The sequence below is a fragment of the Prionailurus bengalensis genome, chromosome A1 (assembly GCF_016509475.1).
Source record: "Prionailurus bengalensis isolate Pbe53 chromosome A1, Fcat_Pben_1.1_paternal_pri, whole genome shotgun sequence".
Lineage (NCBI taxonomy): Eukaryota > Metazoa > Chordata > Mammalia > Carnivora > Felidae > Prionailurus > Prionailurus bengalensis.
The window spans coordinates 174,124,954-174,152,902 of NC_057343.1; the positions used below are offsets into that span (position 1 = coordinate 174,124,954).

Genomic DNA, 27,949 nt, shown 5'->3' on the forward strand with positions numbered 1-27,949 from the left:
CCTCCTCACCCCTCCCCCTCCCCCTCCCCCGCGGGAGTCGCGGAGCTGCGGGTCTGACCCAGGTTGAAAGGGCCCCAGGTTCCGTGGGGAATCCGTGCGGGAACGACGCCTAAGCCCAGCAAACGAGCTGGGCGGTGGCGTGCGGCGTGCGGCGCCGTTAAGGGCGCTGCCGCGCGCGCTCTCAGGCCGCCCCGAGTCCTGGGGGGGACTTCGAAGGAGGATCCGCGCCTGGGGCCAGAGAACGGGGCAGACGGGGGCACTGCCGGAGGCCGAGCCGACGCAGTGTCTCCAGTCGTAGGTTGGTGCCTGGGGTCGGGGACCGAGGTTTGGGCGCTGCCTGCCTGAGCGGAGATCCGGGTTTGCCTCCGCCCCCGCTCAGGACCCTGACGCGGGTGAGGCGGCCCCGGGAGCATGAGCGGGCAGCGCGTGGACGTCAAGGTGGTGATGCTGGGCAAGGAGTACGTGGGCAAGACGAGCCTGGTGGAACGATACGTGCACGACCGCTTCCTGGTGGGGCCCTATCAGAACGTGAGTGCGCTCCGCGGGGCCGGGCACGAGTGGGAGGGAGCTGACCGGCACCCGCGGCCCTGATCGCTTCCCCCTGATTGCAGACCATCGGGGCCGCCTTCGTGGCCAAGGTGATGTCCGTTGGAGACCGGACGGTGACTTTAGGTATTTGGGTAAGTCCCCTGGGCAAGTAGTCCTGAGATCACCCAATCCTGAAGAGGCTTAGGTTCTCCTATTACTGACTGACTTGTCTCTTAGAGGCCGTTCTCTAAACCCCAGTTTAAAAATAGGGGTCTGAAGGACGTGATAGTAGTTTGCAGTCTTGGGGAGTAGCTCAGTAACTCAGGCCAGGGCTGAGCCGCCCCCTGCCCTTCAGGACACAGCAGGCTCTGAGCGCTACGAGGCGATGAGCCGAATCTACTACCGGGGTGCCAAAGCTGCCATCGTCTGCTACGGTAAGAGAGGCTCTGGCCTGTTCCTCAAACAAGAAGGGTTGGGTGTCAGGCCTGCCTTAGAGAACAGCCCCTGACCCTTGGTGTGTTTCCTGTGCGTCCCACATCAAGACCTGACGGACAGCAGCAGCTTTGAGCGGGCAAAGTTCTGGGTGAAGGAACTGCGCAACCTAGAGGAGGTAAGTGCCAGACCTCACCAGAGGACCAGAGGCTGGTGGTCCATGGGAGTGACCCTGACCTTGCCTTCTGCTCCAGGGCTGTCAGATCTACCTGTGCGGCACCAAGAGTGATCTGCTGGAGGAGGACAGGCGGCGTCGACGTGTGGACTTCCACGACGTCCAGGACTATGCAGACAGTAGCTATTCCTCAGCTCTCTGGGGGTGGGGAAGTGGCTGCTTGGGTGGACCATAAAATAGGGACTGCCTTAGCTGCCATGGCAAGATCCCTTGGGAAAGTCTTCTGGCCTCCCTGAATGTGTGGGGTCCATTAAGATTCCCTGAATTGCTAGCCTTCCCCTTTTTGTCCACCTGATTCTCAGGTAGGAGGCTTTAGTCATTTCTCCTTACAGATATCAAAGCTCAGCTCTTTGAAACATCCAGCAAGACAGGCCAGAGTGTGGGTGAGTGCTGTCCTGGGCCTCACAGCAGAACAGGCAGGGGCACCAGAGGCGGCAGAGAAGAGCCTAGAGGGCTGGGTTATTGGGTGATTCCAGGGTTACTGGCTTTGAGCCCTCACTGACTTGTCCTTTTTCCTGCCAGACGAGCTCTTCCAGAAAGTGGCAGAGGATTACGTCAGTGTGGCTGCCTTCCAGGTGATGACAGGTGTGTGCTTCCCCAGCCTCTCTGGAGACTTCCTCTAGGCCCGCTGCATCTTGCCCCCTTCACAAGTTACCTGATCCCCAAACAGAACGGTGCTAAGTTGCCACCTCTCTTTGACAGAGGACAAGGGCGTGGACCTGGGCCAGAAGGCAAACCCCTACTTCTACAGCTGTTGTCATCACTGAGTCACCACCGCTCAGCTCACCTGGCCTGGGGGGCTGAAGGGGATATTAAAGGGATTCCCCCAGAAGAGCTAGACCTAGCTCTCATCTGGGGTTGAGTGGTCAACTCTCTGAGCTACCCCCAGTCCCCATGGCAGCAGGGGTGGCACCTGCCTGTGCTGGCCCATGGAATGGAGGCAGCATTGGTCTGACTGATGGGCACGAGGAGGGTAAAGGCTTATTTGGACCCAGGCTCCTGCCCTGGACAGCACTTGTGTCTTCAGATTATTTAAGTGGCTTCTGATTTGTAAATAAAATCAATGCACTGTGAATCACACTCAGCCCCTCTCCCTGCTGTGCCAAGACACCTAGTTCTTTCTGGGACCACCTGGCTGTCCTAACTTCCTATATTAAGGCTCCTACCAGCTCTTACTCTTTTGGAAACCAAGTAACTTCACCCCAGGGATGCAGCTGAGATAATAGAGAAACAAAAGGGCTTTTTCCTGTTCTTTAGGGGAGACAAAGATAGGTAAGAGGTTGTGGCTGGGGCAATGCAAAGCTCACGATTCCATCTTGGTGTCGAGAAGAGCAAGGTTTAAATGGTGTCCAGAGATCAAAGGGTCAAGTACTCCTACCTCAGACTGGCTGGTTCTACCACTACTGTCATGTCTAGGTCCATGAGTCATGTCTGTGGCTCAGATCCTAAGCTTCTCAGCAATATCTTACAATGTGGTTTAATGGAAGAAGAATCCTACATTCTGCAAGACAGAAAGGTCTTTTAGATCCAGACTGGGATCCAGTTCAGCTATCAACAGAAAAGGGACCTGAACTCAGCCTGAGTTTCTCACCTGTAAAATGAGGTGACCATCACCCAGTTCAGGATGCTGAAGATCCAGAGCAAAAAGTAACTCTAGGACTGAATGCTTGTCTTCTCATGCTACCCCCCACCCCCCGCCCCAGGGCTTTGTGCTGAAGGGGTAGGAAGTTCAGGACTAGGTCAGAAGGAGAGACAGACTCCCAAGATTCCCTCAAAGTATATTTTTGGGCCTTAGAAGTATCAGGCATTACTGTACACAGGGCTGATGCTTCCTCTTCAACTAAAAAGCATATGGCAGTTCTTCCTAGTATGGGAGGCCTGGGCCAGGTCTTCTACAGTGCCTAGCACCTATCTCTGAAGAACTAAAAACCTGGCTAGAATGGCCAGACTCACACTCAGAAAGTACTATGGTTCCACTTCCCTTTTTAAAACCAATTCCTCAAAATACCCTTCCTTTATGGGTAATGGAAGCTTCCTGTATAGGGGCTAAAACAGACACCAGCCATTCCCAAAGGAAGTGAAAAACATTCTGGCAGATGGTGGCTGCAGGGAGAAAACCCACACAACTCCTGGGAGATGCTTAGAGGAGAGGCTCACCTCCACCAAGTCCCGGACCTGGGAACTATCTCAGGGGCTGGTTCTGCTCTCACCCAAACACATCCTCCCTCCTGTTAAAGCTACATCTCCCCACGGACAACAAACAAAACACAGGGCAAGGGCCATAAGAGTAAAGTTAAACTTTACTTTACAGTAATTTTTCTATATACAAAGAATTACAGTACATGTTTATGGGGACTCCTACAGGGCTCCCCTCTTTTTCACTAAGTTTCACTTACAGCTGACCATCTATGGGGGGAGGGGGCAAAAGACCAGTGATGGACCTCAGCCGACACCCCCCCCCACACCCCTTTCTTAAAAATATAGAGATCTCTATTGTCAGCTTGTTTCTTTGCCAAGACTTAGCTGCTCTTCCATGAGCTCCTGTGTGCTGCACTCATCCATCTTCAACACACTCCTCTACATGCACACACAGGCAGCACCCACCTTGGACCTGGAGACCGCCTGTTCTCTGCCCCTCCCCTGGAAGTTTAAAGCACCAGGACCATTCACTTCTGCTCCTACTCCCTGGGCTCATCTCCTGTCCACAAAGCTTTACTGGACTTCCAGCGTGTTACACCTGAAGCCCCTCAATAGCCTGAAGTTTTGAAAGCCATGGGAAAGCAGCTCCAGAGAAGGGACCATGTAAGAGTTTAACATGATTTTGCTTATGCTGGTAGGAAACATTTCTTCTCAGGCGGTGGATTTCTAATTAAAATAAACTCTTTCCACCTCAAGAAATATTACCCTTAGTCTTCATAAGCAATAGAGGTGCTCCCATGAGAGTGGAAGAGGTAGAGAGGGGCAGAAGGTAACCGAAGGAGAACCCCACAGTAGGAGCTCTCTACCAACCTGTCCTAGGCAGTGTGGACGGAGGCTACACCAGATGACAAGGTGACACCAGCCCTGAGAAACTCAATGACCACCCTCGTCTGGATACAGCATCTCTTCCATTTAGGACTGCGCTGAACCACTCCAGGGTTGGGTGCAGGATTCACTGAGGCTCTGCCTTCTCTAATAGAGCCTCAAAGAAACCATTCTACATGAAATTTCTTCCTCCCAAACAGGAACCCGGGTTTCTCAAAGTCACCAGTCCCTCACCCCTTGGCAGTGCTTATTTATACCAGAAAATTAGCACCATCATTACATTTTTTTGTGTGTGTTCAAAGCAATTATCTATTCTTATTTCAATTGTACTACAGCAACCTCTGGCCCTGCTGCACTGGCCCTAGGAAGCTCAGCTGAGAGCTCACTGGCTGTAGCCAACGAAAGTCTCATGCAGCAGCTACCTAGCTCTAAGTGATCTGGAATGTCTAGCACATGAAGCAGCCCAAGCATTATTCAGCAGGAAAAGAGGCTGTGGCAGCTCCTTTCTTGTCATGATCTCAGGTTAGGACACTGGGTCACTCTGACCTCCTGGTTGACAAACCCCAAGAGGATGACAATATCCCCCAAAAAGCCTTAGGAGAAAACCCACTTTCTAAGAGCTGAGGGCAAAATCCATCCACATTTAGTGCTTTCCTGATTCCTCTCCACAGGGGAAGCTGCCAGGACCAGACTTCCTTCCTGCCATTCTGTTCTCATGATGTGACCTGGGAGTCCAGCTCCAGTAAGTAGATGCTGCTGAGCCTGGAAAAGGATCGCTGATGCACTTCGTGCCCTGACTGTAGTGTGGGGTAGAGAATGTGAAGATAAAATAATTATTTCCATCAATGCTAAAGATGCAGATTTGGTAGTTTTTCATTAGAGGATCAACACAGTGATTTAAATCACCTCAAACTCAGTAACTTCAGGGGGAAGCAGACATTTAAAAACCTGGGATGCTTCTGTAACAATGACAGCTATTTTGCTATTACAATGGGTTTGCTCCAGGAGAAGCAAATGAGGCTTTGAATTCAAATTTCAACAGTTTTTCTGACTTAACAGGGCTAGGAGACATATTGGTTCTTTAGCTACCTATGGAAGCCAGCCATGGCTTCCCCCTCTGAAACATTTCCTGAGGACTGGCTTAGAGGCAGACGCTCTTGAGATCCTGATTTCCAGGCCCTTGGCCAAATACCAAAATACCATCCTGCACAAAGATCAGGAGTTTCTAAGAGAAAAGCTTTCAACTGCCAATTCACGCCCTCTGGAAAAAAGGTCTCAGTACAAGACTCCAGGAGAGTCCCCAAGGGCTGGCAAGGTCACTCCCTCACCACTGTCCTTCATGCAAGGGTCTCAATTTCCCAACAGTCCAGTCCTTCTAACTCTGCTTCTAATTGTATGGGGACTGCTTTCATGATGTTAACAATCTGGTATCAGATGCTGCTATCAGTGGGCCTGATAGCTCAATTTCTAGTTTCCATTCCACCTAAGAGTCTTTCAGTAACCCTCACAAAAGCCTGGCTGTCCATCCATTTAGATAAAGAACTGCCACCACCCCCCACCCCAAACCAAGCACAACTCAAAAGTTGTTTTCCCAGGCAAGTCTGGAAGGAAGTTTCCAGTAAATGGTGGAGAATGGAAAGAACCAAAACAAAATCACAAAGTGGCCAATCATGGCCCACCTTTCCCTTAACTCCTTGTCCTAGAGCGGCTGTCAAGTCAATTACCTACCAAAGCCTACTTCAGAGAAGCTATTTAAGGATCAAACTTCTCCACTTAAAATTTTTTTACATAGCCTGCACATACCCCGCCCCCCCCCAAATTCACAGTTTATTTCATGAAACAAAGAGCTACGGTAATTTAACACACAACATAGTGAAAGGAGATTCTGACAGTGCAGTGCGAATATCTTTTTCTGATCACAACTACTGATGACAGAAGAGAAAAGGGCACAGGACTGGCACCAAGCAAACCCTACTCATACAGCCTAAGAGATTAGGGAAAGGGACCTACTAGCTGCAGTTATATACTTATTATTCTCACACATGATAAATACTTAATATAGTGAACTTTAATGTTCTGGGTGGATTTCTTTAAAAATATCTTTTCCATGGTTTAAAATTTTTTTTAAAAGAAAATAAGATGCTTTGTTTTCTTTTCCTTTTGAATAAAGAGCATTTCCTCTCTCATGATGTGGGAAGAGAGGATGAAAAGGGGAGAACTAGGCAGGTGGAATTTACAGAGGAGATTCCGAGGTCTAAGTGAGATGCAGAGGTATGCCCCTAAACTTGGGACAGCCCTGCCCAGCCTCGTACCTCTGCCTGAGTTCAAGTGTCTCATCCCGAGACAGACTTTGGGAAATAGATGCAAATTCTTCTTTTAATCTTTATATAAAGCGCAAATGCTTCTGTAACTATCGTTCCCTCCTTAGAAATGATATGGGTAACCTCAATAGGAACTTAGGAGGAGGAAATTGGGACAAAATACAGAATCCTGTTGAGGGTGTAAAAGCCATAACTGAGACAGAATGGCCGGGAGACAATGGGCCAGGAGATGGCCTGTTGGCTAAAGCTGCTGGCTAAGTTGGCAAAGCAGAGAGGTAAACGTTTGGTCTAGGGACAAAGGAGGAGTGAGTGAATGGGAAGGAACTGGCCAAACAGCACTTCCTGTTGGCAGTTGGTGAGCTGGGTGAATAGTAGGGCAGGGTAGCACCAACAGATTTCCCAGCCCTTGGGCCCCAGCTCAGGGCAGCAGTAACAGATAATCAGCAGTTATGAGGAATCATCTCTCAGACTGGACATTGCTCTAAACACCATATCTTGCCAGTCATAGGGGAAGGGTTCTGGCTTGCCTTTGAACTAAGTCAGCAGGCAGGTGCTCTCAATATAGAACACAGCAATTCTCAGGGATAGGGTGGTAGAATCTACCAGTGAAGGAGAGGACTCCCTCCATTCAGGTAGGAGGGCAAAGGATCAAAAGAGAAGTAATTTTCTATCAGGATCTGGCACTCTCCCTGAGCCGGCGGTAGATCTAGCCCAGAGCTTGCCAGAGATTCCCTATGTCCACTGCCCGACTCTGAAATCTGAAAGCACCTGAGTGTTTGGGGGGCAGGCATGGGGTGGGTTGATGTAAAAGGAGGAAAATCAGTAGAAGAGAAAGGTAAGCTTGCCAATTGCCTTCTTATACTCTGGGAAAGCTACGTCCTTGTAGAGCTCAGCCCCCACAACCAGCTACTCTGCCAAGGACAGATCTTTAGATTCTGCCCAGCCAACAGCTCCACATGGCCTTGATGCAACCCCCTCTCACCTATAGAGGAGACCTCCACATAAGGGTGTGTGCATAAATGTGCACACTCAACCAGGAGACACTTACTCAACACAACCACTTCTGGGGCCACAGAGGACATTACAAAATGAGTCTGTGGAGCCCCAGGGCCCCTCAGAACTTCCTGTTATTTCCTGGTCAAAGGTTCGTGAAAACAGCCTGGGAACCCAGGCAGGCATGTTAGGCTCACAGGGATCAGGTCTTCTTTATCTCTGTATCTCCTGTCAGTGACTAGCACCTGGCCTAGCACATGTGAATGCTCAAGAAATCACCACTGATATGAATAGATGTCAGTTCCTCCCAAGTGTTCATCAGGGCCCTCAATGGGGCTCCATAGAACTAGAGAAATAGCTTCGAGAGCCCCTCTAGCTTCCAACCTAACCAGTGGAATTGAATCCCATGCTTGACTCCAGAGTGGACTTTTTATTTCAAGTTACCATGTGTAAAGGTTGGAGGAAAAAGACCCAAGTCTGTCTGTCTCCTTGGTTGGGGCCCACTTGGATTTCCATACATGGTTTACACAACCACATGCCCCCACTGGCTAATGTCACAAGAGTTCTGAGTGTTGGGATATAAGGAAAGAATAACAGTGGGAAAGTGTTGGGGTCTGTTTTTTTAAGAGGGGAAAAGAAAGATGATTTCCCTTCCCCAAGAACCCTGGGGGCAGCTGGTCTGGTCATGTGACATTTACTCGTATTATTTCTGTTCTGACTCTGCACACTTGTGACTGGAAGGAGCCTGGTTAAGAGCTGGAAGTGTATTTTGCTCTGGTTTAGGGTCTTGCCCTCTTCCAAGAGACCAGCAAGTCTGTGCCAATGTCTGTGTGCTCCCAGAGGACCAGCAAGACGGTGATATTGTCTGTCCAGCCACTATGGGCCAGAGCCCTGGCCCTGGTGAGGCCTTTCCCAGGGCCCAGGGACTCTGCTCTGCGGTTGCCAACTTCTTCTCTTCAGTACAGAGGGAGGATGGGGCCTTCCCAAGAGGCCTGAAGGATTGCCCATTCTTGGCAGCAAGTCCAGGTAGTTGCTGGCCTCCAGCCATCTGCTTCACCTGCTTCACCAGGCCCGGTGCTTGACTGGGAGGCCCTGGTGTCTGCTCCACCCCTGCAGATGCTCTTCCTGAGGCCGGAGTTGTTGGCTCATATAAAAAAGCCTTGGCAGGAGCCTGAGAGAGAAGTCTGGCCTGGGTGAGTGATTTAACTGCTTGCCAGGGGTGCTCCGAAGGGACTGCTGCTTTCCCTGGTGGCTGCAGGATAGGATCTGCCACACTGCCTCTCTCTACAGCTCTCGGCATCTGCCCTAGACCTTTGCTGGCAGTCCATGAGCTTGATTCCAACACCGGCATCTTCTCATCAATCTGTGATGTGACCTCATGAGGTGAAGCAGCCCGTTCTTTCTGGTGAGGAGTTAGGTCCATGAGATCCATTACCAAAGCAGCTCTATTTTTTGACTGAGTATTCTGGTCCACGGGCCTCAGTGCTTTTTCTTTAGCTACCAGGGTCTGGACCACAGCTGATAGTACTTTGTCAGGAGGTGGGAGTCTCTGGGACAAAGAAGCATGGGATTTGTCTGGGGGCCTGTCTGAAGTCTGGGGTTTGGGACCACTGGTGACTAGCAGTCTGTCTGGAGGTGGAAGTCTTAGACCAGTAGGGACTGGGGCTTTCTCCAGTGACTGGGACCTTGGGCTGGCAGCACCTATGGATTTATCCAGCCTTGGGTCAGCTGTCCCCAGAGGTCTTTCCAGTGGTTGGGACCTGACTGAGGGTGAGGAGTTTATGCCGGTCACTGGAGAGGGTTTGTCAGATAGTTGGGGTCTTGGTCCTGCCACTGCAGGTGGCCTGTCCAGTGGCTTCTGGCTGGATACCAAGGATTGGGGTTTGGTCCCCGACCCAGCAAGGTCCCTGACCCTATCTACAGGCTGGGGCCTGGAGTCAGTTCTGTCAGGAGGTCTTTCAGGCAGCGGTGGCCTCTGACAAGTTCCTGCCAGAGCTTTTTTGGACAGTGACAGTGTCTGGTTGGTGTCAGCAGGCAGCTTATCCAACATCTTGGGCCCCTGAGCAGCCACTCCTGATGAATGCTCTGCCAGGTGAGTGCCTGGGCCTGGAGGCAGCGGTACTGGGGGAGGCACATACTCACGGATCTCCCCAGGTTCCAGAGGGTTGGGCCCGCAGGGGTCATGCTCAGTACAAGACAAACGCCCATCCAACTTGGAGATGAAAAGCATCCCTTCCCGATGCTGCTTACAAAAGGAACTGGGACACATCTCACAGAAGGAGGCTGCTTCCTTCCCACAGATGTCACACTGATGCCAAGGACACTCCCATTTCCCTGAAAACACAGATGTGAAACAAACCCTTAGGAAAATAAGCAAGGTACATGAAATGGGCCATGGCTCTGAGCCTGGGTCAAAGGAGTGATTTCAAACTGCCACTTTCTGCAGATCAGGTCACTCATCCAATACCTCCCCTTGCCCCAGAATCTCAGATTCTCCTGTACAACACATAAAAATAAAAGCCAAGTACCAAGTAGCAAGTAAGTATCAACTAAATATACAAGCAGAGGTAATTTCTTATTACTATGACTATTTCTATCAAGGGGGAAAAAAAACCCCAAATGTCCCTTTAGATAGAATGTGAAGATAGTACTTTCACAGGTTTGCAAACTCCATTTGTCTTATATAGCCTTTAAAATATTCAACTCTAAGGGGATAATCTCAATTATTTAAACTTCTGCTTATTTGGTTATATTTAGGAATAGGGAACTGATACACAACTGTGAAAAATGGGAACAGATTTTCCTTTGCTCAATTTTAAGCCTTGAAACCAGCACAAACTTTACCTATACTGTGCACACAGAACCAGTGGAAAAGACCTTTACTTACCATCTATTTGCCCCCATTTCATGACACCTGAGAGTCTCTGTCATGGACAGTGTTTCTGCCTCGGCTCATAGTTTTCAAATAAACTATGCTAGCCCTGACTCCTGGCTCATAGGCAAGATCAGTTCTACTGTGGCCTGTGCCAGCTATAATCTTGAGTTATTGATTTTGAAACGATTCTCCATTTCTATTTCCTGGCGCTGACAGGTCATGTTGTGGCCTTGCCCTCACACTACCTCCATTTATATGATTTCATTACCCTAGCAACTGTACACTGAAGGAAAGCTAGTTCAGAGACAAACTCCTCTCACTCTCACCCTAAAATTCTTCTCTTTCTGCAATTCCTGGAAGCAGGCCACTAGTGACGTATAATCTCACTGGGAGTGGCTCCGTACTGCTTTCATACCTCTGTCATCAAAAACAGACCACATATCCAAGTCCCTCAAAACTCTTCTAACTCCAAGTAACTGCTCAAAAGTTAGTGGCTTCTCCAGCTACCAATTCCCAGACACTGTCTGCCTAAGCAGCTCTCTCACAGTTGACTCTCCTTCAGAGGGGTGTAGGTGAGGGGGGCTAAAAGGGTGTCTAGTCCACAACTCACTGACTGGAATAACCCCAAACTCTATGCTGTCTTAACCTCTCTTTCTTTAGAAAGGAAACATGGTTTAGTGGCCGTGAGGTCAGAAAACCTGGCTTTCAATCCAGCTCCTCCATCTATATGCTCTATTGTGACAATTCATCTCACCAAACTGGACTCTCAGTTTCCTCATCTGCATCATGGGAAGGTGAAAAGGTCTCATCTTTATGGGTTGCTGGGAGGATAAAATAACATAAATTGTAAGTAAAGTGCTTCACATATAATGAGTAAGCTTCTGTTCACTTCTCTGTAACCTAGGATTCCAAGCCTTTATTGTCATTTATTTCCAGAATGAGAACATGAACCATACCCCCTCAACGCTATTCTTGGGAAGACCAAGGGGCTGTTACAATTACGGCAGAGAACAAAGAGCACCCTAAATGGATTTTAGCACAAACCTGCTGGTCGCTTGGTTAGATTGAGACAGTCAGCGTGGTAAACTTTTGGGCAGCCTGGCTTCTTGCAAGAGACGAGCTGGCCAGCATCCCCACAGCTGAAACACTCATCCTCTCTTTCCTTTGTGATTTCACCCTGGGTCCTGCGCTTCCCCTGTTGCTTCTTCTTGAATTTCTTTGACTTTTCTTCCGTGGCAATGGGTTGATTCTAGAGGTCAGATATTGAGCAGTCAGCATTCTGTCGATACATTAGTTGTATGATCTTGACCAGGTTAACTATTCTCTCTGAGCCTCAGTCTCTCCTCTGGGAAGAGACAATCCTCATAGACTGTTGTAAAGATAAGAGAAAATACAGGAAAGGCACCTGGCACATCATAGGTACCCAATAAATAGTTGCATTAATTCTAACTTTTCTATGAACTACTCCTGCCACCTGCATGAAATAAGAGAAATAAACTTTTTTGTTAACATACAAGGCTGGTATTAAAGGTTCCCCTTTTGTAAGTTTTATTTTTAGGTTTGTCTGGGTATGTATGTGTGTGTGTGCATACAGATTTCTTAATTTATTCAACAACCCTTCACTGAGCACTTTAGTAAGAGTCACATGCTAGGAAGACACAGAAAACTAATTCATTATCCTTGCCCTCAACAAGCTATGTGCCTTCATCTATGTCAAATTAGATTCATGTCCACTACTCCCCAAAACAGACCCTGGTGCAGCCAGCACGTCTCCTCTGTGTTCCCTGCAGCCCACACTTGCTTACCAAACCCCATGGTTTTCATCGCATTATTAATGTTAGATTAGAAACATCCAGGATCAATTCAACTTATTACTATCTCACAGTGATCTCCCATTTCTAAACTTCTCTCAAAATTCTTTCTCACTGATTCATGTGTGAAATGTTACATAGATGTTAAGGATGCAGAAACTGATATCCCTAGTGAATGTAACACCTTTACACTTGCGTTAAACATAGTTATTATTTTGATATATAGGGAATAAATCAACTGGACACCTTTAAGAAACAAGACCATTTAACCAACCGACTAATGAAAAAAAAAAAAAAAGATAATTTTGTTATTTAATAAAAGAATATTTTGTGGGTGTTCATCATCTTCATGTGTTTTTGAACCCCTTTAGTTATTGGTTTCTATGCTAATTTGCATTTTTCAGTTCTTAATATTGACTTCTATAATCAAAAAAGCATAATAGGAAATACCCAATTGGAGTCATTGTGTAGTTTACTCTTCATCAAAATTAAACTTCAATTTTCAATGTACTGTAACTTATGATAGAGAAATCTAGATGCATGTTCATCTATTATGGTCCATCCATTATGTAAAAAATTTAACAGTCACTAAAGATGATAGTTAAGAAGACAATGTAACAGCAAGGAGAAAAATTTTATAGTATTTAAGATACAGACTTGCAAGCAATTCTTTACATTTACAGAATTGTAGATCAGTTAAAATGTACATAAAAACCCAGGAAGTAAGACACAACAATATTTATACTTTGTTAAGATGAAAAGATTAAGGGTCCTATGTTTATCTACGGTGTTATACTACATTTAGAATCTTAAATTCAATATTGGATTTTTTGATAGCTTTAAAACAGAGAGAGAGGGAGACACAGACACTAAGAATGTAAGAAGCTTATTAGGAAATGTAAGTGAGATTAGCTGAGACCAATAAAGACATGGAAAGTAACCTACTTTACGGATTCCTATTTTACAGCTTTTTTAGCTAGAAAGGTATCACCAATTAGAAGTCAGACTGCTTAAAACACATCAACAATACCCAAAGATCAGCTCTTGTATAACCAAACTGATCATCAGAACGCCTATTTAAGTGCCAGACCCCAATGTTTTAATTCCAAAGAGACATCTTAAAGAGTCAGCCGTGCCAGTGGTTAGGGAGGGAGGACCACACCATTATTCCCGATGGAAACGTTTGGAAGGTACCTTTGGCCTTACACCCAAAAAGCCACTGCAGTTTGGGGCTCCACATTTGCAAACAGTCTTTCCATTCCCAAGACATTCTAGGTTGTAGTTGAAGGTAAGTTCAGTGCCTGCATAAAAGACCATGAATATATTAACATCTATGGCTTTGATTACCTTATTTCTTTAAAAAAATTTTTTAATGTTTGTTTATTTTTGAGAGAGAGACCGAGCGAGCGCACAAGCAAGCACGGGGTGGAGACAGAGAGAGAGGGAGACACAGAATCTGAAGCAGGCTCCAGGCTCCAAGCTGTCAGCACATGGCCTGATGCAGGGCTGAAATGCACAAACTGCGAGACCATGACCTGAGCTGAAGTTGGGATGCTTAATTGACTGAGCAACCCAGGTACCCCTAATTACATTATTTCTGTATTAATCATAAAGGATACTGACTTATTAGAGAACAAAACTTTGGGAGGGTAGGAAGGGATTTATTAACTCTAACACCACTATATTAATAAATTCTAATCCTGTAAAATTATTAATCAGCAAATACACTTAATAACAGAAAAACATAAATGGCTCAGCAACTTAGTATTTTAAATAGCTTTTACTACAGAGATGTTAATTATCCCAAGTTGTTTGTTTTCTAACCCATTCAGATTCTAAATATATTAATTCATTACCAAAACCTAACAAACAACAACTCATTGTATACAGTGATTTGCTAGGCACTAGGAATGCAAGTATGAAGAAAACACCTGTTGTTCTGTGCCAAACCTGGCAGAACTTAAGTAAGAGAGACATCTCAATACAGAGTAATGCCAGAGAACTCTATACCACAGACCTAAGGTCTGGCTTTAAATCCCTGTTACCACAATCTAGCTGGGTGATCTGAGCCCTGAGTACATTTGTTAAATGAAGAAACAACAATAATCTCACAAGCTTGTTTAGAAAATTTGGCATAATGCACATAGCAGTAATTTAAAAAGAGATGTACAGGGGCTCCTTAGTTGGCGCAGTCGGTTGAGGGTCTGACTCATTTTGGCTCAGATCATGACATCATGGTTCGTGAATTCATGCTCCACATCAGGCTCTATGCAGATGGTGAGGAGTCTGCGCCTCCCTCCCTCCCTCCCTCCCTCTCCTTGGCTCACAGGCACTCTCTCTCTCTCAAAATAAATACATGAGCTAAAACAATTAAAAAAAAAACAAAAACAAAGGTGTACAGATTTAAGATACAAATTGTCCCCTTTCTGTCAAAAGTGCATTTTATCAGAGCAAAGAGCAAAGAAAACACACCAACATTCAAATTCAAAGCACATTAGGGAAAGCCTAACAAAATAATTCTCTATATGTATGCAAAAGAGATTATTTCTGGGTGGGGGTAATGGTTCACCATTAACATATAAAATGATAATCATTAGGTCAAAATTATCAAATCTTAGGAGGATTTCCCACTGCAGACTGACCTATCTTCCATCAGTGAGACTAACCAATACATACAGTTTTTCATCTAATATTGAATTAATATAGATCATTATTTGCTTATTTGGCTAAGCAAATTATAAAGCAGTTGCCTTACATTTAGGGGTCCAAATGGTTCGAATCACTCATGGCCTGGTGAGGTTCACAATGTAAGGAGCTTACAGGAACTGAGACTGACCCAGATAACAGCAGGGTTATGTCTCCCCTCTCACACCCACTGTGAAATACCGCACTGAATGATAGATAACTCTATTCATACAATTCCATTCTTATTACACAATTTATAAGTATGTAACTGAATTTTTATTAATTTAATGCACTTATAAAGCAGCTCAACCATATATATACAAAGTTTAAGATAGCAGGATACTTGACATAACCTGCTGCTTACCCACCATCCACTATATAAACATACTGCACAGAGGATAAATCAGAAGGTACCGGTACACATAAAAGAAAGACTCATACGTTTCTAGAAAAGAGTCCAATACACAATAATCCTTGAGAGGTCTGCACTTAGGGGATGGCAAAGGGCGATGGAGAAAAGATAAACAAGGAGTATGATACATGTAGTAGACAGAAAGTATAAGAGGTATGTGAAGAATCCACGAAGCTCAATGAGATAAGGAGAGCAAGCTGAAAAGTTCAGACTCTACCTGCCAAGGCTGCAGCTCCCATAGACACTCCACATAACACTGAGCACATTCTGTCTCATTCCCCTCATCCCACCCATGCAGACTGGAAGTCAAGTGAGAACAAGAACAAGGTCTGTGAATTCCCACACCATGCTACTTGAGCTAAGTGAATATGGGAGAAAAGAGAAGAAAAACTTGTGCCAGATTGGTAGAGGAATCTACCCCCAGGGATAAAGACTATAAAGTTCCAAGTACAAATGTACTGAAAGCAGTCAAGAGAGATTTAAGAACTAAAGTCATGTGGCTAACATTTGAGTAATTAATACACAGGACACTTCTCCAGGGTGGTTAGAAGTGCCAGACTTAAGAATTCAAGTAACATAGGTATACCATATACCTTGCATTTTTGCAAGGATTAAATATAATATGCTTGGAACAGTGTCTGGCAGTGGTGCCAGGGGCTGAGGAGAGAGAAAATGGGCATTAGCATTTAATGGGTGCACAGTTTCACTTGGGGAAGATGAAAGGGTTATAGACATGGATGGAGGTGTTAGTTGCACAACAACATGAATGGATCTAATGCCACAAAATTATACACATTAAAAAATGGTTAAATGAGGGGCGCCTGGGTGGCGCAGTCGGTTAAGTGTCCGACTTCAGCCAGGTCACGATCTCGCGGTCCGTGAGTTCGAGCCCCGCGTCGGGCTCTGGGCTGATGGCTCAGAGCCTGGAGCCTGTTTCCGATTCTGTGTCTCCCTCTCTCTCTGCCCTTCCCCCGTTCATGCTCTGTCTCTCTCTGTCCCAAAAATAAATAAACGTTGAAAAAAAAAAATTAAAAAAAAAAAAATGGTTAAATGAGAAGTTTTATGTTATGTATATTTTACCATACCACCACCTCCAAGAAAATACTCCAAGCCAAGTACCACCTGGTACCTGTAAGTCTTTTATATATCCTCAAGAATTTGCAAACCTCATTTTGGGATTATGGGGCATATGGGAATTTTTAGATGCTCAAACCTGACATTCCTTTCTTAGCTCCAGAATCCTTAATTGATTCTTACCTGCTTTAATGTCACTCAGGGCAAAAAGACCAACACGGGTATCTCCATTCACAGACCATTTCTGTGTTTCACAGTTGGGCTGGCAGCAATGATTCATGAACCGAGCATAATTTCCTTTGGGACCAGCGTCAATGATTCGGTCCTAGAATTCCAAAAGATGCTGCTCATTAGACACTTCCTGTGTATTTTAATAAGCTAGAATTCCTATTTGTCAAATCTGACTCTCCCAGGAGTGGTTCTCAAAATGTAGTCACTAATCCACATCTGTTACTTGCTAGAAATGCAAATTCTTGGGCTGCACCTCAGATATACTAAAGCAGAAACTTTTAGGTGGGGCCCAGCAATCTGTGTTATAACAAGCTACTAGATGATTATGATACATGCTGAAGTTTAGGATCACTGTCTTAGAAGCAGCAGCTTGTCCCATCCTCTCAATTAGGTAGTCCTGAACCCTGGCTACACATTAGACATCACCTAAGTAGGGGGCACCTGGGTGGCTCAGTTGGTTAAGCGTCTGGCTTCAGCTCAGGTCATGATCTCACAGTTCGTGGGTTTGAGCCCCATGTCAGGCTCTGTGCTGACAGCTCAGAACCTGGAGCCTGCTTCAGATTCTGTGTCTCCCTCTCTTTCTGCCCCTCCCCTACTTGCACTCTCTCTCTCAAAAATAAATAAAAGTTAAAAAAATTAAAAAAAAAAAAAATCACCTAAGCAGATTTTAATACTGATAATGTGACCCCATCCCAAACTAAGATGTGAATATCTGGAGGTGATGATCTCATAAACCAAAGGGTTCAACTTGATAAATGTTCACAAAGTTTCACACCAGGAAAGAAATCTGTTGTAACAGCCAGTGGAAGAGGTGGGGGTGGGGAGCTGGCAGACCCTAATATTCAGATACAAGGAAGAATCTGATACACAGAAAATAAACACACTAAGATGCTAGAATCAGGAATGAGTCCCAAATAGAATTCTAGGCACCGATGAAATGAAACTCATCAGCAAATTCCTATAATTAGAAAGATGAGTTGGGTTCAGAAGCTGAATTCTAAAATCAATTTTTAAGACCTTCTTAATGTACTAAATATTAACAAATCAGTTTCTCAATCTGTAAAGCAAAAGGGTAAAAGAATGATTACTTTGTTGGCTTCAAGTTTTAATCCTATAGGAAAAACTAAAAGACATAATATCCAAATTAAACAGTTCAAAAAGCAAGCAAATAGCTTTGTTGCCTCTGGCAATGAATGTATACCAAGAAATGGGCAAACTGAGCTACTCCAGAACCTTGACCAAGCAATCCCCATAAATTTAAGGGAAAGACACTATTTTGGGTGGTGAATCCATGCCTACAAACACTATGACTAGGACAATATCAATTTCACAATCTTATAACAATGGAAGTAACACAAATTACTTACTTTGTCTAGGGTAAGCATATAGAAATTAGTGATATCATGTTCTTGGGCATAACGGATTCGAGCTCTGCATTCTTCTTCATCTATTAGCTCACCCACATACTCATTCACAAATTCACCCTAGAACAAGAAATAGCTCTTGATGGCAAAAAGCACAACTGTGTTTCCAGGTACACCTTATTTTTTAAAAAATTAATGAAAATAACAATCTCCAAAGAAGTTCATGTACACGTAACTAGTCACTTTAGCGAAGGATTATTCAAGAAACACAAATATGATGCTTCAACTATTTGACAATGAAAACTACCTCCCCACTCCTATCACGGTTACCAGGAGAAAGACTGGGATACACTGGACAATGAAGATCAACCAAGATGAAAGTAAGTAAACTAGGGCTCCATTATAATGCTGATATGGATAGTTGAACCCTTTAAGTGCCCCCAAACCTGAAAGTCAGTTTCCCTAAACTATGATCCTTTTCCGAAGAACATGCTCTGTGCTGCCTTTCCACATTTTACAATACTGTCCTCCTGACACTGTGGCCATACTAGCTTTCACTCTTGCTGTCCACCTTGCCTGCCATGCTTTAACACTCAACTAGTCTAAGCCAACAACTATTTGTCTTTCAATTTTCAACTTAAAATATTCTCAGAGTCAAAGCTAGTTTCAGGCCCTTTACCATTTACCACTGCCTCCAGAACCCTTTGTGCTTCCACACTGGGTGATTACTTGATCAATGTCTGCCCCCCTTAGAATGTAAACTTTATGAAAACATGGACCATGTCTCTATTATTGATCACTGCATTTGGAGCACAATGCCCAACACACAGTAGATAATAACCACTTAGCAAATAACGAAACAGACTGATATTCACTTCCTTTTCTAGAGACAAACTTCAGAATTCTTCAGAAAGCATAACTAGAATAAAGTTTATTTTATTAAAATGTCAAGATTTATTCTACACAAAGACTACATAATGTTATCTACCAGAAACTTGCAGGTCCTTCTAAGTTTGAAATTGTAGATGTTAGTGTGCTTTTTAGTACAGAGGGCCTAATCCTCTTCTTCATTTTCCATGAACTCAAACCCAGCGAAAACAGATTTTATTAGGTGATTAACACCTTTGTATCACATGTTCATTATCCCCTTTCTCTTAACTACAGGTTCCAGGATTGTCACAAAAGAGCAAATAAGGTCATAGTATCTCTATGAATTCCCTTCATTTTTTCATCCTCATCCACAGTGAACATGTTTAATACTAAGGACTTTAGAGGTAAAGGAGACTTTCCCAAGCCTATAAACTCTAGAAGGACACAGCAAGACTAATAGTAAGGTTAATCCTTAACTATGTTATCTTCCCTCTAATGATCATCTCCTATTCATCAAGAATAACTACTCCTATTAAGCAAATGCAAAGAAGAAAAAAAAAATCCATAAATTATGAAAAACTTTCTTTACCTTTTTAATATCGGTTTTTGTCCGGAGACCCCAGCCCCTCTGTAATGTGCGAAAAATTTCAACCTCTGGATACTGGCGCTTAGTGAAGCACTGGTTTTGGCAGCGTCCTCCAGCAGGACATACTGTGGGGTGGCACTCATAGAGCAGCATGCGGTTGATACACTCAGAGTCTATCCCACAGGGGTTATCATCAGTAGCTTTACAGTTGCAACGGGGAATTTCAGACAAGTCTGCAGTAAAGATCTGTACCCTGCCAATAGGACGGTTCACCTGGAAAAGAAATATACTATAGAACATCAGGCAAGCCAACACAAGCCAGTTTAGGACCTATTAAAAGATAGACGTCTTTTCCTTGAAGTTGAATGCCACATTTTACAGGATTTTGAACTTCGTGGCATTATTCACAATAGCTAAAATGTGGCAAGAACCCATATACATCCACAGAGAGATAACACATGGATATACAAAATGTGGTATAAATAATGGAATATTATTCAGCTTAAAAAGGAAATTCTGACAGATGGTATAATATGGATGAACCTGAAGTACATTATTGTACATGAAATAAGTCAGTCACAAAAAGACAAATACTGTATGATTCCAACTTATATAAGGTACTTATAGTAGTCAAAATCATAAAGACAAAAAGTAGAATGGTGGTTTTGAAGAAATGAGAGGAGGGGAGAATAGGAAGCTAATGTTTAATGGGTAGAGTTTCAGGTTTACTAGATGAAAAAAAATACTAGAGATATATGGTGGTAATGGCTGCAAACATTATGAATGCACTTAATATCACTGAACTGTATGTTTAAACAGGATTAGGCTGATAAATTTTATGTTATCTATATTTTACAATAAAAAATTGAAAAAAGATTTAGGCACGTTTGACATAAAGCCTTACTTAATATACAAATTATGAATCCCACAAAAAATTTTTGAAAATCACATAAAAAAGGTAGTTTAACAGCTGGTACGCCAAAGTGAACTGTAAGCTGAGTTTCTGCTATTACCACATGGTGGCACCACTTTAGCAGCTACATTAAAAAAAAAATTTCTTAAATTATAATGGCTTGCATGAGAAGGTCTTTGGGTAACTGAGGTTCCTGTTATGTGAAGATATATTTTAATATTTATTACCATAATATGAAATCTTTTTAATAGACTATAGCAATGTCACTCATGCATTTATTTAGTAGTAGTCAAAAACAGTGAAAATCTGCTGAGGTAAAACACAGAGGTCAAACAAACAGCTGCTATAACACTGAAGCCATTAGTTTTTCAAATGCTGGTAGCAACAGTTTGAGGCAAAAAACAGACATTTCATAATACAGATGGATTTGTGTACTATGAGAATGAGTCTCCCCTACCTGATATTATTTCATGGGTAATAGTCAAACTGTGAGTCTTTAAAAACTCAACCCTTTCATAAAAATTGGCTATTCAGGAATTTTATCAAAATTTTGATAAATCACTTGTTAACACTGTTGTGAGAATAAGAAATAACAAGTAAAAGTTATAGTACAGAGTTTACTACAGCCTCTTAAACATGGTAGATATTAAAATTAAGTTGTCCTTTTAATATCTTATTTATTTATCTATTTATTTGAGAGAGAGAGAGAGAGAGAGATTGAGAATATGAATCTTAAAAGGAGGCTCCATGCTCAGTATGGAGCCCAATGCAGGACTTGATCCCACGACCTGGGATCATGACCTGAGCTGAAATCAAGAGTCAGATGCTTAACTGATTCAGTCAGCTAGGCACCTATTAATGTCCCTTTTAAGGGGTGCCTGGGTGGCGCAGTCGGTTAAGCGTCCGACTTCAGCCAGGTCACGATCTCGCGGTCTGCGAGTTCGAGCCCCGCGTCAGGCTCTGGGCTGATGGCTCGGAGCCTGGAGCCTGTTTCCGATTCTGTGTCTCCCTCTCTCTCTGCCCCTCCCCTGTTCATGCTCTGTCTCTCTCTGTCCCAAAAATAAATAAACGTTGAAAAAAAATTAAAAAAAAAAGAATGTCCCTTTTAAGTATCTTCACATCAAATATTTGAGATTACCCTATCTATTCAATCTAAAAATCACTATGATTAACAAAAGTTATTTCCACCCGCTAAATTCCCAAAAAGTTTCATTTCTAACATTTTAGTTTTTGCCTACTGTTTAACAATATCATAAAATCTCCACTGTCTTTGCAGAAATATAATGTCTTCAAACCAGTTCTCGATAGCACCTTAGAAGGATGTAACTCTATCAGATCTCTTCCCAGATTTTTCAAATACTGGTAAAAATTGTAAACTTGTTGTTAATGGAGGAATATTGTTACCACATGAAGTTATACTATTGAAGGCATACTATTACCACTGAAGTCACAAAACTCAAGAAAGCAAATTCTAAAAGTATAGAGGTAAGGACTAAGTTCAATCACCTCAGACTGCAGGTCCTACAAATAAGGGCATTTGAACATGCACCTCTGTCTCAAGATGAGTACCCTTATCTGACCTCCCTCCCACAAAATTTTCATCCTACTCCTTTTCTTCTATAAAGATATGTTTCAATCATTCGGAAGATCTAATCTAATTTGTTACTAATCCCAAGTAAGTTTCTTGCCTAACATAATATAAAGCAAAACAAAAAAAAACCACATTGTTTAGTAAGAATAAAATATAAATATGTAAGTACAGTTAAATTTAGCTCACTCTAGATCAGAGATTGACAAACTTTTCCTGTAAATAGCTAGATGGTAAATTTTAAGTCTCTGAAGGGTATAGATTTCTGGTGCATGTAGCTTAATTCTGTCACTGGAGCACAAAAGTAGCATAAGACAATTTCTAAAGAAGCATGGATGAGTGTCAATAAAACTTCATTTATGGATACTGATACTTGAATTTCATATAATTTTCATGTCCTTTTCATTTTTCTATTTTTCCCAACCAGAGTAGGCCAGATTTGGTCCATGGACTGTTGGTTGGTTTGCCAATGGTTTGCCATTTGGTCCATGGACCACAGTTTGCCAACCCTTGATCTAAAACTTTTTCCTGGAAATATATTTGTTTATAAAAAGGTGGGGACGGTGTATGAAGGAAAGAAGTTGGCTTCTAAATTCTGTGATTTAGATCACTCACAAGAAGTTTCTCTCTCAACAGCTCAATATGGTTGACGTGCTACTCAGAAATGCCTCCCTTGCTATTATCTGACATCTATGACTGTGGGAAACCAGATTACTTTCCCCTTTTTGAGGCCTAACTACACTTAGATCTCTATGCATTATATCTCCATGCACAATAACTCCACTTAACTCTCAGTATATCACCACCAGTGTCCATTTAGACTCAATTTTAGATTGAGTCTCTTTTCATCAGTTTTATTTGTAAGGATTTATATTTTATTAATCTTATTCTTTCTTAGAGGTCTTCCAAAGATCAAAAGCCAAATTTACCTTTTTTTAAAAGGGGGAGGGGGGGAACCACCCTCATTCTATCTTGCAACTACCATGTACATCCATTAAAACCCTTTTAAAAATCTAAGCTATATTATGGAATTTTAGTGTTCTTAATTTCCTATATTTCATAACATTTTACTATTTTATCATTACTCATAGTTACTCATCAGTGATTCCCAACTCTGCCAATAAAGATTTAACTGACAAGAAAACAGAAAAATAATGAAATCACCAAAGTTCATACATGCAAGAGTTCAACACTCACATTTTAGTTTCTGTATGGCATTTCCCAAAGTGCTAAATCATCTTTCCAGAATGTATTAAAGAGTCGAGATAACATCTTTGTAGTCTGCTTTTAGTAGGGTTGCTTTATTGAGCAAATAAAAATCCCAGACACCTGATTAAATTTGAATTTCAGATTGAAAAATAAAAAATAGGTTTCTAGTTTAGGTATGTCCCATGGAATATTTGGTATATACTTGACTACATTAGCCTCTAAAGATGGTGCAATTGATCTTTAAGTGAAACCTCAGACTAGAAGACTTTAGAAGCTCAAATACCAATGGGAATACTAATAATAAATTTCTTTTTTTTTTTTTAAATGGAATCTGCCAGTTAGCCATTTTTATTTTATTTTATTTTTTCAACGTTTATTTATTTTTTGGGACAGAGAGAGACAGAGCATGAACGGGGGAGGGGCAGAGAGAGAGGGAGACACAGAATCGGAAACAGGCTCCAGGCTCTGAGCCATCAGCCCAGAGCCTGACGCGGGGCTCGAACTCCCGGACCACGAGATCGTGACCTGGCTGAAGTCGGACGCTTAACCGACTGCGCCACCCAGGCGCCCCAATAATAAATTTCTATAGACAAAATAGAAATACGGTGTTCAGGAATGACATCAGCATAAATACTGTACAACAAGAAACTGGACAGTCTCATTTTGTTAACAAAGTTAATAATAGCATTCTTTCGTGTCTTCTAACGTTTGAACACAACTAACTTCTTAAAAAGGTTTTTTGAAAAGAGGTTATAGGAGTGCCTGGCTGGCTCAGTTAAGTGTGTGACTCTTGAACTCAGGGTCATGAGTTCAAGCCCCATGTTAGGTGTAGAGATTACCTATTTCAATAAATAAAACTTAGAAAAAAAAAGAATAAAGAAGTTTTAGTAAACACTTGTTGAAATGTCTAGTAAATTTGTTCTACATTATTCCTGTATTTTTAACTTCTCTTATTCATAAAAATGACTTAAAAATTAAAAAAATACAAAGGATCCAAAGGACCCTGATGATAAACAGTGAGGACTCTTACTCTACTAGGTTCATTAAGGGTTAGGTACACCTAACAGGAACTTTACTGACCTTGGGAAACCCAGTCATAGTGGTCACGTAAAATATCTTTAGTATCAGCCATTACCAAGAGGACTTACCCTGTGTATTATTCACACTATCTCGGGACTATTTATCACTTTTTATCATGGTTCTTGAACCCCCTTCAAACTGCAAGATATTGACTGTGCACATAATCTAATCCAATCTACTTCTATAAAAAGACTTTCCAAAGCAACAGAAAAAATTATAAAACACAACTAATTTTACATAAAAGTGTAGACAAGGTGCTAGGAATGCTGCTCTGGAACTTTTTATCTTCTTTCAAGTTCATACCTCTACCTAAAAGCAACTGTGTTTGTGCTTCCAATCCTCTTCATGAACACAGCAGGGAGAGAGAGAGATCTATATAGGGTCTCTCCTAGAGACAGAGTCTCCTGAGGTCTTCTCTCACCTTTATATGCTTGTAAGGTGGTGGCTTCTTGTCATTCTTTCGGTCTTCCTGCAGCTGTCTTAGCTCTTTTTGTGCCTTTAACTCCTCAAACCTTGCTGCAGCTTCTTGAAGAGCTAAGAAAACACACAGCACAAGTCACTTAATCTTAGGTGGACTTGTTCATTTTGCCTTTTTTTCCCCTTTAAAGTTGGAGAAAATCCACGTCTTTTACACAAAACTCAACCAGCATTATATGGAAAATTAAGAAGTATATATGACTGCTATTTTCAAGTTAATTTATAGTTCCCAGGGTATTCAGATTTACAATTAATACAAAACATAATCCACCATTAAATGGCACAATGCAGGCTACCACCTTCAGAGGAAAATTTAAAACAAAAACAAATCCAGCCAAATGATTTGAAAAGCCCACAAATAACATCTCTTAACAACGAGACTGCATCTGTTCAGCAAAGTCACTGCCCTTCATTAAGCCAAATTCTTGCCTCTGTTCTGAACCTCTTGCCTCCAGAAACACTCCGTCTCTTTAGTGCCAAATAACATGCTACATTCCTTTGGAAGAAATTCAAAATTAAAGTTTTCCTCTCCTTCTTACCCAATTTTCTAGAGTACCTGTCCTATTCCTCTCCTAAGGCTCATTCTCTAAATATCAACTATTAGCTATAAAGATACAATAACAGATCTTCATAGCTGAGTTGTATTCAAGTACTATACTTTCATATGCTTGAAAGAGTGTAATATCTTAGAAGTCCAACAAAATCTTAAGATTCTTTATTTTTCCATGTAAAACTAATTTTTAATTCATTCTCCTTTTTTAGAATTCATTATTCCTGAACCAGGTTAAAAATTCTGAAAAGAATTCCAATTCTTTCCCCTCCTTCCTCTCTGCAGCTTTCCCCATATTGTTAGCTATTTAAAGAAAATATCCCCTTTGATCCACCCCTTTTTCTCCATTTCCCTGTCACCATCTAACAGAATTCATGTTGCCCTGAATCCTCTTATTGTTATAATCACTCCTTTCTTCATGCTATTATTCACCATGTCCTGCCTAGTCTGTCTACTTAATGTCTATCCAAATACTCATCATCCTCTCCACCCCAGAGTCACTTCACTGTGACAGTCTTATCATCTCTGTTCAGAAGTACTGAAACAGCCATCTCACTGACATTCTGGCTATAGCCTCTCATGTTTATGGTCCTCAAGTTTAACTTAGACAAAAGTTTCTAAAAAGTCTGCTCTGACCATGTAACTTACCTACCTTTTCTGGCAAACAGCCCTGTGTTCCCCAACCCCATCTTCAACTGTACTGCATAGAGGTCACTAACTCAGTTTGTTAAAGATTTAATGTATACTTTCACATATGCTGTCTTGTTAACATTTTCATTGTTAATTTTTTTTTTTTTTAAGTTTAAATGTTTGTTTATTTTTGAGACAGAGCAAGTGTTCTGGGGAAGAGCAGAGAGAGATGGAGACAGAGAATCCCAAGCAGGCTTTGTGCTATCAGCACTGAACCCGACGTGGGGCTCAAACTCATGAACCTTGAGATCATGACCTGAGCTGAAATCAAGAGTCAGATGCTTAACTGACTGAGCCACCCAGGTGTCCCTAAAGTTTATTTTTAGAGGTGGGGAGGGGGTAGGGAGGGAGGGGAAGAAAGAGCATGCCTGGGGGGAGGGGCAGAGAGAGAGGGAGACAGAATCCTGAGCAGGCTCCACACTGAAAATTTGATGCAGGACTCAAACTCACAAACCGTGAGATCATGACCAAAGCTGAAGTTGGGACACTTAACCAACTGAGCCACCCAGGTGTCCCCCATTTGTTAACTTCTTTGCAGGCAGAGTAGGGCTTAAGAGTTTGGATTCTGGAGTCCAATTGCTAGAGTTTGAAACCTTCCTCTATCACTTATTGGCACTGGAACCTTGGGTAAGTAATTTTTACTTTTATGATCCTTAGTTTCCTCATCTATAAAATAAGGATAATAACATCTAACTTACAGGGGGTATTACAAGGACTTAAAGCAGAAAAAACCTGAACAGGGTCTGGAAAACAATAAATGAGAACTATTATTATGGTTCACTCTTTTTTTTTTAATTTTTTTTTTCAACGTTTATTTATTTTGGGGACAGAGAGAGACAGAGCATGAACGGGGGAGGAGCAGAGAGAGAGAGGGAGACACAGAATCGGAAACAGGCTCCAGGCTCTGAGCCATCAGCCCAGAGCCCGACGCGGGGCTCGAACTCACGGACCGCGAGATCTTGACCTGGCTGAAGTCGGACGCTTAACCGACTGCGCCACCCAGGCGCCCCTATGGTTCACTCTTCAAAGTCACTTGGAAAAAAACCATCCAGGACTTCTAACTTTGATCCCCAGCACAGTTATGCTTCCTCTTGGTCTGTTCCCATAGCACACCATGCACATTTTTGCCACAACACTCAAAGAATGGCATTTTGACTGCTTAGATCTCGAATTTGCCCATAAAAACATGTATTCTTTGAAGGCAGAGGTACCCAGCCAGCCCAGGGTAGAGGCATAGAAAGAGCAGAATCCCAGAGCTTTAGTGGGCTCAGACTTGTGGTACTCCCTACAACTCGACCTTCTCCCCCAGCCTCTGTGGTGGCCAGCTCTATGCAGACAAAGATGTTGCTAAACTGGTCCCCGACCATCCAAGATTACAAGACTCAAGAGCCAAGCTCCTATAGTATTAATAGTAACAGCCCATATTTGCACAGAAACGACATGGTCAACAGATAAGTGAGGACCCAATGAAATGACATGAGGCAAATGGAACCTTTGTGAAACTTGTTCCCTATGGACATCATTCTCATTCCTCATCAAGAAAATTTTACCTGCTTACAATCTTATAAAGAATCTTCATCTAATGAAAAAGTTGCACTATTTTTTAATGTTTATTTTTTTTAACTTAAAGTTTATTTATTTATTTTGGGGGAGAGAGAGAGAGAGAGAGAGAGAGAGAGCGAGCGAGCGAGCCCAAGCTGGGGAGAGGCACAGAGAGAGGGAAAGAGAAAACTCTGTCAGCACAGAGCCCAACTTGGAGCTCAAATTCACCAACTGTGAGATCATGACCTAAGCTGCAACCAAGAGTCAGAAACTTAACAGACTGAGCCACCCAGATAACCCTTAAATGTTTATTTTTGAGACAGCACAAGTTGGGGAGGAGCACAGAGGGGGACCAAGGGTTAAAAGTGGGCTACGAGCTGACAGCAGTGAGCCCAATGTGAGGCTTGAACTCATGAACTGCGAGATCATGACCTGAGCCAAAGTCGGAGGCTCCACCGA

The 27,949-nt window shown here is 42.9% G+C and overlaps 2 protein-coding genes and 1 long non-coding RNA gene across 13 annotated transcripts in view; 2 read left to right on the forward strand and 1 right to left on the reverse strand.

Moving 5' to 3' along the window:
* The first annotated feature begins 411 nt into the window (after nucleotides 1-411).
* RAB24 (RAB24, member RAS oncogene family) lies at nucleotides 412-5,072 on the forward strand. Of its 4 annotated transcripts, none has more exons than XM_043593472.1 (8): nucleotides 412-528; nucleotides 612-680; nucleotides 884-962; nucleotides 1,071-1,138; nucleotides 1,215-1,314; nucleotides 1,528-1,578; nucleotides 1,718-1,780; nucleotides 4,891-5,072. In XM_043593472.1, exons 1-8 carry the CDS (start codon nucleotides 412-414, stop codon nucleotides 4,941-4,943), a joined length of 600 nt encoding a protein of 199 aa, XP_043449407.1. In that variant the 3' UTR covers nucleotides 4,944-5,072. The 4 variants fall into 4 exon arrangements, with proteins under 4 accessions (XP_043449407.1, XP_043449319.1, XP_043449576.1 ...); XM_043593384.1 differs by lacking the exon at nucleotides 4,891-5,072 and adding an exon at nucleotides 1,898-2,275; XM_043593641.1 differs by lacking the exon at nucleotides 1,528-1,578.
* NSD1 (nuclear receptor binding SET domain protein 1) overlaps nucleotides 3,478-27,949 on the reverse strand; it is a 144,129-nt gene continuing 119,657 nt past the window's right edge. For all 8 annotated transcript variants that reach the window (XM_043592795.1, XM_043593097.1, XM_043593152.1 and 5 more), the window contains 7 exons: nucleotides 24,653-24,765; nucleotides 19,445-19,714; nucleotides 17,989-18,105; nucleotides 16,574-16,715; nucleotides 13,414-13,520; nucleotides 11,453-11,657; nucleotides 3,478-9,867 (listed from right to left, as the gene is read on the reverse strand). In XM_043592795.1, coding sequence (XP_043448730.1) covers nucleotides 8,237-9,867; nucleotides 11,453-11,657; nucleotides 13,414-13,520; nucleotides 16,574-16,715; nucleotides 17,989-18,105; nucleotides 19,445-19,714; nucleotides 24,653-24,765 — 2,585 coding nt within the window. In that variant the 3' untranslated portion in view covers nucleotides 3,478-8,236. The remainder of the gene's footprint in view (nucleotides 9,868-11,452; nucleotides 11,658-13,413; nucleotides 13,521-16,573; nucleotides 16,716-17,988; nucleotides 18,106-19,444; nucleotides 19,715-24,652; nucleotides 24,766-27,949) is intronic.
* On the forward strand, nucleotides 8,610-11,924 carry LOC122491232. Its single transcript, XR_006299314.1, has 4 exons — nucleotides 8,610-8,726; nucleotides 8,824-8,938; nucleotides 11,069-11,202; nucleotides 11,345-11,924. It is a non-coding gene; the product is annotated as an uncharacterized LOC122491232 (long non-coding RNA).